General features: G+C 43.0%; 1 protein-coding gene across 11 annotated transcripts in view; it reads right to left on the reverse strand.

Annotated features, from left to right (window-relative positions):
* Nucleotides 1-2,665: 2,665 nt before the first annotated feature.
* The window catches only part of cacna1ab (calcium channel, voltage-dependent, P/Q type, alpha 1A subunit, b), a 127,596-nt gene continuing 113,304 nt past the window's right edge, over nt 2,666-16,957 (reverse strand). For 6 of the 11 annotated variants that reach the window (XM_056371575.1, XM_056371577.1, XM_056371581.1 and 3 more), the window contains exons 44-48: nt 16,318-16,431; nt 12,131-12,166; nt 7,271-7,472; nt 5,006-5,244; nt 2,666-4,128 (exon numbers count right to left, since the gene is read on the reverse strand). In XM_056371575.1, coding sequence (XP_056227550.1) covers nt 3,400-4,128; nt 5,006-5,244; nt 7,271-7,472; nt 12,131-12,166; nt 16,318-16,431 — 1,320 coding nt within the window. In that variant the 3' untranslated portion in view covers nt 2,666-3,399. The remainder of the gene's footprint in view (nt 4,129-5,005; nt 5,245-7,270; nt 7,473-12,130; nt 12,167-16,317; nt 16,432-16,957) is intronic. The other 5 variants (XM_056371579.1, XM_056371585.1, XM_056371583.1 and 2 more) reach the window with 5 other exon arrangements.

Consider the following 16,957-nt stretch of genomic DNA (forward strand, 5'->3'; position numbering starts at 1 on the left):
AGAAAGGGGTTTCATTGTGGGTGCGATGTCAAGTGACGTGTGCAAAAGTGGTGTCGATCTTCGCATTTTCTCAGATCCGAGTGCTCCAGTTTTCATTAATCCGTTTTTTTTTTTTGTTTTTGTTTGTTTTTTTTTTACAGTACCACAGCGTTGCAGTTCACTCCTCGGAAATAATACGATGAGGATGCTTATGAGGTCTGCATAGAGTCAAAACGTGTGAACTGGGGTTTGTTTTCTGGCTTCTGCGACTGCGAAGGAACAGTGCCGAGGTTTCAAGAGTAGCTAGATCGTCGACCGTGTCATGAGCATGAACGGTATGCAAAATAAATAAATATCTGAAACTCTTATTATACTCTGTCTGTTATCTATAACTACATCTACGGTATTATATCTAGATTTATCTGTAGGTTATCATCTATATTTATCTATACTTTATCATCTTGTCCTAGAGTTATTGAATAGTCAATAATTGTTGTCCCTCATAACAATAAGGATGAAATTATTAGTCCTAAGTGTTTCTCTCCTGTAATGCCTTTAGTGTCCTCAGTGTCACTCTCTGGCAAGCTGAAAGAACAGATGTTAAAGTAAATGGACAGAAGAAGAAAAATGAGGACAGAGAGGTCGGCGGATACTGAAGCGGGTTTTGGCAGAGGAGGTTTCAGCTTTGCTACAACCTCACGTGATTGGATCGGTGATTTGGTGACTGTTCTCTGGTTATCCAGACCTGAGAGAAGGGGTTGGAGGGGGGGTGGGGTGGGGGGTCAGCATTGGCACAGACAGGCAAACGGGAGGACGAACTGGCAAAACGGACAGATATGGCGTCTCCCAGGCTACATCCTACATTTCCGGACTGGGACTAGACTTTGTCTGTGTGTCTTTAAGAACAAGGTTTAAAGAGGAGGTTACACTCCAGGTCTAGAAACCAGGATGTGGCCCGGAGGCTGTCCTGTAGAGGGGGAAGGCAGGGTGGATTAATGTGTGCTGATAACTGCCCCCTGGTGGCAAATAAAAGAAAACACCACCACCTAATATTCACTCACACTAACACTGTACCATCAATACTGTGCTGTCACTGCTGGCAACCGCTCTCATTACAGACTACAGAGCCAAACAGAGGGGGAAAACGATTGAGATTTGTAGTTGGTTTTTTTTTGGCTGCAAGTGGAAGAATTCAACCTTGGTAGAACTTGAACCTCTGTAAAAACAGGCTTGTCTGAAACCTCTGCAGTGTAAAAATAACTGTGGAGGTTTCTCCTCCTCCTCCTCTACATTCTCAATAAACTGAAATACCCCAGGCTCTGAACATGAATTCTTGATCTTTGGGTTGGCTTGACGAGAGTACTGACCCCATGAATCATTGCAAGTCAGGGACTGAGACTCCCCTGACCTCCACCGTTCTGAAGAGAGAGTGTATCTTAAGAGTTGCGTTACAACACGCAATGCTGCAAAGTGAATGTTTCCCAAGCCGTCATTGCCCCGAAACGTTGCAGGAAGGCATCAGGAACCCGGTAAACGTCATTAAACGGGAGGGGGGGGGAATAAAAACATAAAGGATGTAAACAAGATGGACATAGCATAGCCTACTTGAACTCCAAAGAACATGACAACAAATCTACAGCAACAGTTCTATCAATCAGTCAATCATCATCATCAGTAACATCATCATCATTGTCATCGTCATTTTGCATTGACATTGATATCATTATTCATAAGACTATCATCATTAACAATAATAAATCAAGTGTGGTAGAAGTCCGCTCCTCTCCACTCTTTCTCCCTCGTTTCTCAGGGTACGACAGGAAACTTTTTAGTGATCCTGCAGCGTTTCCCGTCTTTTAACAGGTCGTAGAAACGCAGCTTCTGAGCGGCATCGGCGGGAAAACTGAGACGAACAAATTAGCCGACGGTTCGAAGCCCGTTTCGGTTCAAAATCGAGAGAGAGAGAGAGAGAGAGAGTCTGAAAGAAGAGGACTTCTTTTGTAAACCTAAATGCAAAGTTTCCTATAAAGCCCCCCAGGTCCCACCCACACCAGTTAGATTTCCTCTCTAGTATGTATTTAATCAATCATGCAGGTTTCCATCAAATTTTGGACTCCGAAAAAGATCAAAGGAGGCTGAGCGAATGCAACAGAAGAACCAAGCTCCAATGTCCGAAGAAGAACAAGAAGGAGAAGTAATCGATAGAAGAAATACTGAAGAAATTAGTCTTTTTCCCCATCCCTCCTTTCCTCTCCTCCGCCCCGTTCAACCGTGTGATGTCATTTCCTCTCGGGTCGTCCGTCGCCGTGCGCTTGAGACGAGTAACCGAGGAGGAAGGGGCTTTTTTTTTTTTTTTTTTTAAGTGTCCGACTCCCTTCTCTAGTTAACTGAGCTCGCCCCCCTGTAGCGCACTCGAAAACAGGAAGTGAGCCCACACGTGCCCCGCCCCCCTCCACTACCACCGCCGCCATCGCCGCCAGACAGGAAGTGATGTCACACCAGTTCCGTCAGCATTAAGTGAGTCTTTAACAGTAAACAGAGATGATAAAACTCATCAAATATCAGCCAGCGCTGAGATTGGCTGGTTTTTGCAGTATAGGCGGAGCTTCCTGGTTCTGTCCCTTGGAAAGGAAAAAGGTTAAAGATAAAGTGGTTGTTCTCCCTTTTTTTCTTTTCATTGTTTGTCATTTAAAGTTTCATTTTGTTCTTCATTGTTCAAGTTTGATTTTCTGGAGGCATAGCTTGGCATGTAAGGGTTAGGGGGTCCTGGCTTTTTGTTTATTTATTTTTCTTTAAACATATCTGTCGAGGAGCAGAGTCAAAGCGGTGGGCTCTGCGTTTCCAACTCATTTTCAGGCTATTACATTAGCAAAGTGGCCGGCGCACATCTGATGAAACTAACCAATCACGCGTCAGTCTGGGAGAAGTGCATTTAGGCCTCGTAAACTGCAGTGATCATGGCCATTTTTTTTTTTTTTTTTACAGCAACATGCTCCTTCCTTGTTTTCCTGTTCCCACACCTCTCTCTTCCTCCTGCAGCCTGGCCTTCCTGATCAAGCAGAGAATTCTGGGAAGTGTAGTTCTGAGACTGAGAGAGAGGCAGAGGTAAACTGTGCCCGGGGCGTGCCTTCCTTATCTTAGCTGTCTCTTTTTCATTTTATCCATGTGCTGCTCTGTCACTGATTTGAGTCTTACACAAAATGTGTAAAAGGCTATTGCAGCACCATCACCCCCTCCCCTCTGCCCCTTCCTCTCATTTAGAGTCCGAAGGGTGAAGGTAGAGGGTTTAGAGGGCGTCCGACCCCCCCATCATTTCCGCCACCACTGCTTTATTAAAAGTCTACATATCCAAGGCCAGAGCACTGGAGGCTGCTGTTCTTCTTCTCCTCTCCTGCCCTTATCCCTCGCTCCTCATGGTTGCTAGCACCAGTCATCTTCGTCCGTCTCACTATAAGGTTCATGCAGGCCCTTGCGGGGCCCTCTGGCATGGGGGGGACGGTGGTGCGGGTGGGGGGGTGCCCCCGGTGGTCCCCGTCGATGCGGGGAAGGTGAGGATGAGCGGTAGCCATTGGGTACCCTACGTGGATGCGGGTGAGGGGGCGGAGGGGGCCCATGGCGGGCAGTCCTAGGTGAGCGTGGGTGTGGGTGAGGGTTTCCCCCATGTGGGTGTGGGTTGCCATGGGAGAGGCTTTGCTCGTAGGCAGGCGGCTCGTGGTGCCGCTCGTACTCGTAATCATGCTCGTAGAAGGGCCCGTCGCCCTCCAGGCTGTCACCAGGCGGAGGCCCGCTCCAGCGGCCTCGGTGAGGGGACCTAGGTGAGCCGTGGAGGGGCGAGCGTGGGGACTGGTGCCTAGGGGAGCGTGGCGAACCGTGCCGGGATGAGGAGCCCCCGTGGTGGGGAGAGGCATGGCGTGACGGGGGCCGGTGGTGGTAGCCTCTGTCGTGATCTGGTGGGGAGAAGTGTCGGGGGGAGGGCGAGCGCAGACGGCCCGGCCCCGGGGGGCCGTAGCTGGGCTTGCGAACGGCGGGGGAGTAGGTGACATGTGGACGGGGGACAGCAGGGGTCTGGGGCAGCTGGCGACGACCTCTCCGTGGAGTGCTGGTCCCCGAGGTGGAGGGGACCGGGCTGCCGCTCACCGAACTACTGCCCTACAGCAAAATGTAAACAAGGAAAATCAAAACGCACCACAACAACAACAACAGAGACCAGCATAGAGCAGAGTGGTGGTGGTGAGATAGATAGATAGATAGATAGAAAGATAGATTGATAGATTGATAGATAGATTGATAGATTGATAGAAAGATAGATAGATTGATAATAGATAGATAGATAGATTGATAGAAAGATAGATCGATTGATAGAAAGATAGATAGATTGATAGATAGATTGATAGAAAGATAGATAGATAAACACCATTGAAAATCATTCAAAAACGCAGTGATGAGGCAAAAAATTGACACCAAGAAGCCACATGTCACATTGAAGAAAAATGGACAGAGAGAGAAACAGTGACAAAGAAAAAAGCATAACACAACAAAAAAGAGAGATTGATATCCATAAGTAAGTGTATGTGAAATAAACATGTGTGAACTGTTACTGGATAATAGAACAGCTGCTCGGGTGGGAGAAGGATCACTTCAGAAATAATGAACCAAATAATTCACTCAGGTGCGCTCGGATCAAAACGTATAAAATCCAGATCAATGACAAACACAGCTCATTTGATTTTATCAATAGTGATGATACCCACAAAAGCCTAACCTATAGTGACAGACTGAGTATAATATAACTAGGTACAACGTGAAGTACCATCATCAGCACTGAAGTATCTATAATGACAGTACAGAACATCTTCAAGGCTACTCGGGCTCTTATCCAACCTGTGTCGAGTAAAAAGCTTCATATATTCTACAAACGTGGAACTTAACAAGAAAGAAGAGGGAAAAACAAAGTGGGGCAGTATTGGGAAACTGCCCCAAATATTTTATGACCCTTGGCGTTAATCTTGGTGCCTTTGGAGCCCACCTGTCTGTGACCTCGTCCGTCAGGCCCCTCGCTGGGTGACCGGGACCAGTGGCGGTCGTGGGGGTGCCTGTGAGGGTAGTCGTGACGGTCGGGGCCGTAGCGTTCCTTGTCCATGGAGCTGTGGTGATGGTGGTGGTGGTGATGGTGGCGGCGGTCCTTGGTCCGTCCGCGGTCCCGTTCGCGCTCCTTGGGCGGAAGGTCACCTGACTGTGTGGTGGTGCTGAGGTCTGTGCCCAGCCCTAGCAAGGAGTAGTCTCAGTTTACATTTGTAAAGGCAAAGTAACTCAAAAATTAAGATTACTACATCTCCTGCAAGTTAGTGGAGAGGATAAAAGATTGAAGTCGAAAGCAATTTAAGTGACATCGAGCTACAACAAGTAGCAGAGGCAAAAGACATTTACATTAAAAACAGGAGAAGAAAGAAACAAGACTAGTCCGGGCCGAGTTTGGTCAATATGTGAAATTGAGGACATAGTTGAAAACTGTTGTGGAACCACTGTAAATAATACTTTCAGTGGAAGAGTAGCTAAAGCCTGTTAGTCGCTAAATGTCGCTTGATCATGTAATGTGCTAACTAGCATATCCATGATGTCACTGCATCTTATTAGCATTCATCCTAGTGTTAGCTGTTTTTGCTCTTTATCTGTTTGCCTTTCTCCTACTGTCTGCGCTCACATATGTACAGACGACTCTCTTCCACAGAACGTAGCGAAGGTTTGTCCAAAAAGTCGCTAGAATTGTCGCTATGTGCTTTTGTTTTTTCCTTTTTTTTTTTAAAAAGAAAGAAAATGAAAATTGTTGTGGATCTGTTGTAATAGCCCTCTAATGATGTGATAAAAAATGTTTTGAGTCAAGCCATTTTGAAAGAACAACAGCCAATTGGAAACGTCCAACACTCAGCTGACCAGTGGTGCAACTTCGTCACTCAGTCAGTCACTCAGTCAGTCAGTCACTGGCTGGTCCAGTCAAAAAATAAAGGCCTATAGCAAAACTCCACTACACAGGTGCAGTTAAATGTAGAGCAAGGCGCAAATAAGTTAAAACGCCATCTTCACTATGGGGCCTGGGAAGCGGAGAAGAGGACTCTCGATCAGATTAGAGAGCTCTCCAATTATAAAGGGGATTTAGAGTTTAACTGTGGCAGCCTTGTTGGATTAGTTTTACAGCTGAAGCATGCAATTTGCACACGCAAATGAGTGATGAAGTGAGCTATCTGCTTGCACAATGTTCTTTTCAAGGGCTTCTTTGTGCCAAGACTCACTTGCATAAAATTTTGTGAATGTGACGACAAGTCTTCTCTCGTACCTCAGTAATTGTACAGATCGCTCTTAATTACCTCAACAACCGCCACTGAGTTGGAGCTTGACCAAGCTCCGAGGCAGCCCTGCACACCGCAGCTGTGTCCATGTTAAAGACACTGCGACATTTCATCATCACTACATGTCTAATGCCAGTGTGTTCACTGTAAAATCAGGGAAGTTATGGCTGTGATACATAAGTCAAACTCACATAATAGTCTGTCCGTATATAAAGATGTATGTGGCCTGACTCCGCCTAACTCTCGGCTAATCCAAAAACGGGCAAAGAGGTGGGGCTATAAATAATATATACATGCAGTTGTCATGAAGGAGGAAATCAGTTAAAGAGAACCAAACTGTTACTTAAGTTGGACATTTTAACACAGGAGTCTGAAGGGATTGACTCGCTTTTGGAGCCAGCCCCAAGTGGTCATTCGAGGAACTGCAGGTTTTGGGCAGTTGGCATTTCTTATTAGTCAATGTTTTGTGCAGTTTGTGCAGATTTAGTAGGAGAAGAAGAATTTAGCAGGAACTTGTGCTCTGGCAAACACGGCTCATAGAAAAAACATTAGGGGGGCCATCTCTTCCTGAAATCAGCTGAAGGACAAAAATACTGTGTGTAGCATTTGAATAATCTCTGACTTTTATGGCCCCAGTGCTACTGTCAAAGAACATTATAGCAGACACAGTAAAATATCACATGATAATACAAACGCTAGCATGTTAAAATGCTAACAGGATAACTATAATGTTTAGCATTAGCAACCGTGCTCAGTGTGAGTGTCACATTATGTAATTTTTCACGCTAATTTAAACACTAGCATGTAAATAAATCCACAGTTAGCAAGCTAACAGTGTTTCCTTCACAGCGATCCATCCAATAGTTGTTTTAAATGTTACTCTGGTCTCATTGTCCTACAGACACACCACCTATCTGCATGTAAAATGACGGCTCTGAGTGGCTCACCCGTGTCTGCATCGGTGTATCTGGTCAGGGAGCGCTGCGAGGTGCGATGACTCCTGTCCCTGTGCCTGCGTCCTCCTCCGTGCCTCCCCTCCTCGGACACCACCCTCTCCAGGGAGTAGTCGTCCAGCCTCACGCCCCGGCCCGTGCGCCCGTGGACCAGGCTGGAGGTGGAGCGACGCATCGGACTGGTGTCGGTGATGGTCTGTGAGAAGGAAGGAGAGAGCAGAGAAGGAAGTACAGACAGGGAGAAGGACAGACAGAGAACGTAAGGGAGGAGAGGAAGTGAAAAGATGAGGAGAAAATGAGAAAAGAGATAAAAAAAAATAGTGGGGGAGAGAGAAACACAGAGGAGAAAAACAGTGAGATTTAATGCATCCTCTCTCAAAACTCACTTTGTTGACTTTTACTGAGCGTGAGACACAGCTACAGAGCTGCATACAGTATGTTTGACTGTCAGTATATTTGCCTATTGAATGATGATATCTGACTTGGGTCAAACAGCAGGACCAAATAACTGGTTTAGGTTTAGGTGGGTGGTGGTTAACCACACTTGGACAATTCAGGTTTTTTACAGGTTGCATGTGTTGTAATTAAAAAACAAACATGAACACTTTCTGTTGTGTTGTCCCATGTGGCGACCTGCACCCATCTGAACTGAAAGCAAGACACTAAGATGGTCTCTGAGCTATCAGCTTATGGTATTTGCATTTACATGGCTTGACCTATAGCACCTGAAGTCCCTGACGTCTTGGTCTTTTTACAAGCACATGCTTCTCCACCAAAACATGGAGGAATGAAACAGATAAACAGGGAACTGACAGGGAGAGAAGAAAGGGGCAGAGAAGACAGAGCAAGCATGAAGGAGGGCTGTAGAGACCATGCCTCACATGCACAAGGAGCCTACTGGATTTTTTACCCATCGGCAGCCATATTTCAGTTACCACCACACTCAGGTTTGGGAGCCAGATTGTTTGTCTTCGACTTCTTGCGTTGGTCATTTATGTCTCATGTATGGACCATTTCCCAACACAGAGTTTGACGTAAATCAAATATGGCAGCCATATGGATAAAAAAAGTTAAACTGACATTCAATAACCTTAGAGCCTGGTCAAAATGCTCTGCGAGAACCCAACAGGAAAATCCTACAGAACTGATTATTCCCTTCATGCTAATATCTTATGATTTAAAATCAGGATCGTGACCTGAATTGATGAAGAGTCTCTAATCATGATGATTAGGTGACATAAGTGATCTGTTAGAGATATTCACTGTTGGCCTTGTTGGCTTTTAAAATAGCAAAGGTGGTAAAATGTAGAATCAACAGGATATTCTGAGGAGCAAGTAAAAAAAAAAAAAAAGTTACAGTAACTTCCTATTCTGTATATTCTATATAAATGTATTTGACTGTGTGTATGTGTATAGAAATTTAATACATGAAAGCAGTGTACTTGCTCCAGTATTATTCATCATTTAGAGTGTTTGCTTGTATAATGGAATTGGCTCCAGTTAAAGGTCCCATATAGTATAAAGGTAGATGTCCATGTGTCATTTTGATTATAAAGCAGGTCTAGGTTCAATATTACTAATGTGAAAGTATTAAAGCGCTCAGTCCACAGAGAAACGCCGCAGCCTGTATTCAGAAACTGAGCCTTAAAATGAGCCGTCAGGACTTCTGTAACTTTGTGATGTCACAATTATACACTCCCAGCCCTGCCCACCTGAACCCATTATCCAAGCCTTGTAGGATTTGGTTTCTCTGAGTGTTTTAGCTGAAATTTTTATTTTTATTCGATCACTCAGAAAAAAGTCAAACAATCAGAAAAGAGGCTCAGAGCCTCCTCTCTTCTGATTGGCCCACCGACCTGTTGTTAGTAGAGCTCCAGAGAGAAGCCTGAGAGAGGAGATGTAGAACTACATAGATATGGTTTCAAAAATATATCTTCTTATGGATCGACACTTCAAATAAAACACAGGAGAAGTGTAAAATATGGGACCTTTAAAGTCTACTTTGTGTATTCCGGACTTGGTCTTGTGTGATTTTCCAGCTGGGTTTGTATCAGACTCTTCTGACCAGGACTGGACCTTGCTGACACTCTGGACCCCCGCCCCCCCTCCCCATAAAGATTGACATCGCCCTGACGACCACGCACATGTCAGTGTGCGAGCAGCAGGCCGGACACAGGCGAACACTAGAGGAGTCACCGTCCTGAGAGGAGCTGCACACAGACAGCAGTCTGTACACTCTCTGAGCAGCCTAACACAAGCCATGCACGCCCTGTGGGTAGCCGGCAGCACATGTACTACACATGTACACACACCTAATACGCTCTCACACACACACACGCACGCTCACGTTTGAAAAGGATGTGTTTCTTTTCACATTTTCTGGGTGCCTATTTTGGAATGACACATGTATGTTTCTTTTCAACATTAACGTTGACAACGAGTCTCCCTGCTCCATTTACTGTAACCTGTGAACAAATAAAGTTAAATATCAATGATGATGATGATTTTAAGAAAACTCCCGCCTATTCTCCGTTGTGTTGTTTGGGCTCTAGAGAGAGCAAAGACGGCATGTTTTAGATTCACTCATTATACTGGTGCTGACCTCTGAACTCAGTGTTGTTAGGATGTTTTCAGTCTGTTGTGTGACTCTGATATAAGATTTTAATTATATAGAAACTTTGACCCAAGAAATTCATCTCAAAGCGAAAGAACAGACAATTTAAACAAGTTAAATGACAAAAGAAGGAAGCAAGAGAGTAGTTATGATATTGCTCGTACTACTCCTTCTGCTCATGTTAATACTAATAGCATTAATGCACTACTTTTCCAGACAGAGTTTTATGTATAAGTATATATGAAGCTTATTTGGAGATAAGATTTATTTTATTTACTCATCTGTCTATTCATTTTTATATTCTAAGGCGCTTTACTGATATGTCTTTATATTTTATTATTATTTTCTGGACTGATTTCCTTTTAACGCCCTCCTTTTATTTGTTGTTATTTATTTTATTTCTACTTTTATTTCTGGTTTTATTCTCTTCCAAACATCTCCTCTCCTATAGCATTCTATTATTTCATCTTTACTTGTTTTTTTTTTAATACCCTGCCTTTTCTTTAAAGTTTTACTCACCTCCGTAAATGTCCTCTGTGTTACTATTTAATTACTTTATGTTTATCACTTTATGTTTAGTGCTATACAATTAAAGTCTGATTGATTGATTAAATATTAAACAGGAATAAAAGACTTAGACATTCATAAAATAACAGTAACATCAATGATCCTGGAGACTTGTGTGTTGGCTGCATTAACAAATAAGTTTTACATATTTGACATGAACAAACACTGAAAAGTGACAAACAATGATGTCATCCAACTGAAGACAGACAGAAGAGTTGAACATGACACAGCCAGTTGATGAGCGCTCCACTCGGCCTGTTTCTCCACCTCTCAGGCTCCTGAATGACTGCGTTTGGCTAAAGCGCACCCCCCCCCCCCCCTTGTGTGGGTACACGCCACCTCCTCTCCATCACATCATCACGGCGAGACTCAGCTCCGCGTCCACGTCATGCACCACTAATGACATGCCGGCACGCTGCCCAGTCCCCTGCACAGGCCAACAGTCGCACATCAGGCCAGTCCATGCTTTTGTCATACACTGTTGACCCAGTCTGCAGCGATGCAACGGACTAAAACACACATGTAACACGCACGCACGCACGCACACACACGCGCACACATACTGCGTACAAGCAGAACTCCAGGGAAAGTCGTCACAGAGGACAAACAATGGAAAGCAGAGTGACCGCAACACGAGCAGACACGAGAGAGAGGGAGAGAGAGAGAGAGAGAGAGAGAGAGAGAGCTCAAAGAGGACAGATAGAGGGAGAGGTGATCAAACTAGATCTGAATACTGACAATTAGGGTGCAGTTGATTTAATATACTTGTAGTACCAGGGTGGGTGGGGTTTCACTGCATCAACACAACTCAGATGGTTTCTTGCAGAAAAGCAGCAAATTAACATCCAAGCTGTTTCATGTGACCTTCGAAGTAGAAGCACAACATATAAAAAAATATGGAATATATGTGTAAAAAAACAAATTTGTTCTTTTCTTTTTGGTTTTTATTGTTGTGTCTGATTGGTGTTTATCCGTGGCCTGTTTTAAGAGTTCATTCTGAACCATTGGTTATTTCATTTAAGACTTAATTAGTAGTTTGAATTGTTTCCCACGGTTTCATGGATTGATCAGTCACAACATTAAAACCAGTCACCTGTTTGATTGTTATGGCTGATCAGTGACGGTCTGATGTTGATTTGTGCAAAATGCATTCGATCATTGTCTCATGCCGTCTGTGTTCTGTGTGTTACTATCTGTGGATGAACACGGGATAAGAGGTGGAACTGAAAACGCACAGCTGACTGGGCAGCCATTGGTCTCCCCCAAATGTGTGACTGAGGGTTACAATACTGGCATGCAAACATCACATTCATGGCTACTGATAAAAATGCTAGTCCATGAAGAGTTTCAAAATGTAGTTTGATATAATGAAAACCCTGATGGGCGGTGTAGTGTTTGTGATAGAGAGTTGTATCTGAAAAAATGTATAGACAAGCAATCAGAGAGTCAATCTAGTGACTGACTGGCCCAGCTGACACCACCTAAACTGTCCCGCTGCAGGTCAAACCCACATGGTGCCTCAGGTCGGGTAAAAACAACCAGCAAACTACAATTTGGTGCAGATCCAGTTTGAAAAATGACAGAGAGACTGAAGACTTGAGAGAGAGAGAGAGAGAGAGAGAGAGAGAGAGAGAGAGAGAGAGAGAGAGAGAGAGAGAGAGGGGTGTACATACACTGAGGTTATTTCCGCGGGGCCTGTGTCTCCTCCGCTGCAGAGCAGGCAAACACAGAGATGATACGTAGAGCAGAGCAGTGTAGCACACACACATACACACGCACGCACACACACACGCACGCACACACACACGCACGCACATAGCATAGGCCCGACGTAGCATAGCCGCCGGGACAGAAGGAGAACAGAGGCAGCGAAAGAGACAGAAATGAATAAATGGATAGAAAGAAAGAGAAACAATGAAAGATAAGAGGATGAGAGGGAGGATAATGGGATTATTTTAAGGAGATAAATGTTTCGGGCGGGAAGGGAGAAAAAATAGAAGGAGAGGGATGAGACAGATGTAGGATAAAAAACAAAGGAGGAGAAGAAAAGAAAGGATGAAAACGATAATAGAGAGGGGAAAAAAAGAGGGAAAAATGAGTGTGTGTTAAAGGGGAGGACAGAGAGGAGAAAGACAGAGAGAACCCAGTTAATTTAAAAAAGACCAGAGCACACACACATAAGAGCGAGGTGGGTGTGCCAGCGAGCGAGAGAGGACAGAGGACAATGTAAGATGCATGTGCACCCCCCACACACACACACACACACACACACACACACACACACTTACCGAAACAGCATGAACTCTCTGTAAGGCAGAGCAGTGTTAGAGGACAATAAGTAACAGTGTACAGACACACACATATATACTGTATACACAACACACACACACACCCACACACACACACACAGGACATTTTCCACACTCCCACGACAGTCTGCCTTCCTTCATGTCCAGTTACGTCATAATTATTTTAACACGTGTAATTATCTCGAAGTAGCGTCTAATTATCTTAAAACCAAGACTTGGACAGATGACAGTGTTCACAACTACAGTGTTCAAACTCAGGTGAGGAAGTGCTTGTTTTAATGAGGGTGGAGCGCCAAATGGGTGGAGCTTGTGCAAACTTAAAGAGAACTGACTGTCCACTTTAATTAGTGTAAATTTAAACTGTTTGTTTTTTTAAATTTTAAACCAAAAATGAAAAACAAAAAAAAAAAAAATCAAATTGGAAGAAACAATCCAATTTTTTTTTTTCCTTTTTGAATCGAAGAATGAAGAAAGGTAGTCAGGTGTCACGGAAGTGAAGGTAAATATTTCAAAATAAAAGCCAAGAGGATAGTGTGGCTGTTCCATAAAAGTGTAAATTTATACAGGCAACAAATAACCAACACAGTTTGGGATTAGATCTGGAATATCTATGAATTTAAATTTTTTTCTTTGAAGTCTGGTGTGTGTTGAATCCCTGTCTGAATACTCTACTTTACATTACATGTAGTTCTGGTTATTTTGCTCTTAATGTTTAAATAAATAACCTAAAAGCCGCAAATATGATAATAATCAATACCGCTTTGGCAGATTGATTTGTCCCATTGGGGTTGTTGTGTCGGCCACCAACAACAAACAACAGCTATAAAAAGTGAACATAAATATCTATCTGTACATACTATATTGCTGCAGTATGTTATTTATCTGTTATTTTTCTTTTGTAATTTTTTAGTATTTGATATTTTCATTTTGCATTTTTTTTGTAGTAGAATATTAACTTATTTGGTAACAAGGTGAAAGGGTGAACAATAATTTAGCACATGGCGACCTCTGCTGGTCACTTCAGACAACACTACCTGGGAAGGACCACACAGTGTATTTCCACATGTTAATCAATTAGGCTATTAATTTACACTACACAAGTAAATAATTAATCACACACTTTGGATAAAAAATATATTTCATGTTTTAAAGCAAAGAAATAAATAAAAACGAGATCTTTATCTATCTGTCTGGCCATTCCGTCCTCTGGGCTTTTATTTTGAAATATTTACCTTCAAACTCTTCTTCAATTCTACAAGGAAGAATTGGACTGTTTCTTCCAATTTGATGTTTCTCATTTTTGGTTTAAAATGAAAAAACAAACGGACTGTCGACTCCCCGTGTGAAAAGACACATGTACTCTACAGAGTGCAGTCACAGCTACACTGCAGTCTGCGAGCGTTTGGAGAGTGAAGCATCTCTATCGTGTTTAAATGACACAATAACTACAATATGAGGGTAAAGTACTAAACATTAGCTTGAATTAAAGGACAAGTTAATGTAAATGTAAATAATGTTTAATTATCCAATGATAAGTTGCTCAAAGCAGTACAAGCTGCAAGAGTTTACACATAACATTTTCTCCTAAATGTTCTGACTTACTATGTTTGGAACAAAAAATATTAAGACTAAAAAAAATGACACTAAAACCTTCTCCTGTCACAACCACAGTCCTCTTATATATCCTCCTACTGCTCATACAGAAACACTGAGTTACCAATGTACCAAAGTGAGAGCAACATGACTACAGATGCAGTGAGTATGGCCATGCTCGTGTGTGCATGAACGTATGTGTGTGTAACTGCAGCCAGAGGCTTCGTGCTAAAGTTTCCTGCATCGAAAATGAAGGACTTTTTTACTTTTTCTTCAGCTGCTGTTTCTTTCATAAAAAAAGTAAACAAGATTATTAATGAGAAAACACGTGATTTAGGGACTGAGGGGTTCAGTAGGTGGAGAACATGTTGGAACATGTAACGCTCGTGGATGTGACCCGGAAACGAAACGTCATCCCGTTAGGCCCAGTTCACACCTGGCTTTAAAATGTGTCTCCACCTGCGTCTCCAGTGATCAATTTTCTGCTCTATGAAAATAAACAAATAAGAGTTATTTTTAGCCAAATCTGACAGATGGGGCTGTTAATGCCAGGTCTGAACAGGGCCTTAGACCCTGGTTTCAGAGTCAGTGTGCAACTAATCAGGATTTTGCATTTAAAGCTTGTTTCTGAACCGGTCTCTGCTCGCTCTGAAAGCCTCGTGTCCAGATCTGTCTCGTGCTAATCTTCTACAGAAAGGTTGGGCTGGTATTTAAACATAAAATCATCTGCTGTAACTTCTCCCACACTTTCTCTCTCTCTCTCTCTCTCTCTCACACTCTCACACACACACACACACACACACACACACACACACAAAGCTTCAGTTAAGTGTCAAATCGTGCAGTAAAATGGTGATCACACAAATCGTCGATGAACCGACAACCTACAGTTTATGTATGTTTCACTTTTATACGACAGTTGCTCGGTTTGGCCTCCGTGTGCTTGTATTTGTACTGAAATGTTGCAGTAATACTTATGAAGAAAAAGAAAACGTATGATGCACTGGATGAGTCTGGTTTTCATTGCTGACGAGTGACACTAACTCTGGCCACAGTTTACACAGGACAGACACACCAAGGATTTCATGGAAATGGAGGAGGGAGCAGGATAAGGTTGGAAGGGAGGAAATATTCTATATTCTATACATATAGATCTTCTAGATATATATATATATATATATATACACATATATATGTATACGTATAAATATCTAGGACACTTATCCAGCCTTTCCGACCCACACGTGCTGCTCTAAAGTTAGCATGAAGCTCAGCGGGGGAGCTTTCTTAGAGCAGAGCGGCGGTGGGTCGGCAGCGGGAGGAGTGGAGGGTGAGAGTGAGGGAGTGAGGGGTGGTGGAAGAGAGGGAGGGAAGGAGGGACAAATAGGGAAGCCAGACAGAGGGAAGTGATTTTACAAAAGTCTCCCTGCTTTTTCTGCATCTTATGTTGCATCTTAAACCGTGTTCCCCAGTCAGAAAAAAAAAATCATATAATTACATGAAAATCTATAAAACAGTTTGAAAGATGAAAGTTACTGCTTTGTTAAATAAATACAAAAAAATTCTAAATAACTATGAATAATAAAATCAATAAATATATAAATCTATAAAGTCCAATAATTTAACCAATCATTAATACTAATATAATACTAACACTATAAAACATTTGCGTATCAAAATATTAGAAATATATTGAAAAATACCGAAGACATAAAAAATAGAGAAAGGAATAAAATCAAACTAATTGATTGATTCATATGTAAACACAGGAAACAAATCAATACATGTCTTCTTGAATGTGCTGTATCTGTACATGAACAGTTTGTGGGGTGTTTCGGTTCGGATGCAAGCAGAGACTTTTTCAATTCACTTCAACTGTCCTCACTGCTGACAAGTCTAACGATGGACAATGACAGTGATGGTGGTGGGGATGATGATGGTGGGATGAAGGTGCTCACTTGGTTGTCTGCCGAGAGGCGGGGCATGGAGAGGGTCCGCCCATGCCCATCCATTGGGTGATAGGGCTCAGTGTCGGAGTACCCGTCCCGCCCCATCTCCCTCATCTCTACCGTCTGTAAAACACAACGAGAAGGGGGGCGTGACCACTGTCTGTTGAGGGAGGGGGCTCGTCGGCTAACTCGGGGGGAGGGGCTAACTGAGGTGGGAGGGGCAAGATATAAATTCAATGAAAGTTTATCAAAAAAGGTGTAAAAGACCACAATTCTGTGGTAATGTAGATGAGATGAATATTGATTATATTTGATCATTTATAGCTTTAAGACCTTACAGCCTGATATATCTGTGAGACTGTGGCTGATATTTGTGGCACAAAACTAAACCCTAACACATAATAAAAAATTAGGACCTTTCTTGGCATCAAACTACCAACCAAACGATCCAAAACTAAGGCAGGAAAGATCTCAAATTTCAGCCTTTCCTTTTCCAAGGAGTTCTGTTCTCAGTCCATGTACATGTCTGTTCGTTAGTGGTGGGGTTGAAGAGAGAGAGATGAGGCGCTGGGGAGTAGGGACATCCCAACAGACAAGCGAAGGTAAGGGGCAGTGAGGAGGAAAAGGTGTACATCATAAAACACATCTA

Source organism: Seriola aureovittata, chromosome 3 (assembly GCF_021018895.1).
Source record: "Seriola aureovittata isolate HTS-2021-v1 ecotype China chromosome 3, ASM2101889v1, whole genome shotgun sequence".
Classification (NCBI taxonomy): domain Eukaryota; kingdom Metazoa; phylum Chordata; class Actinopteri; order Carangiformes; family Carangidae; genus Seriola; species Seriola aureovittata.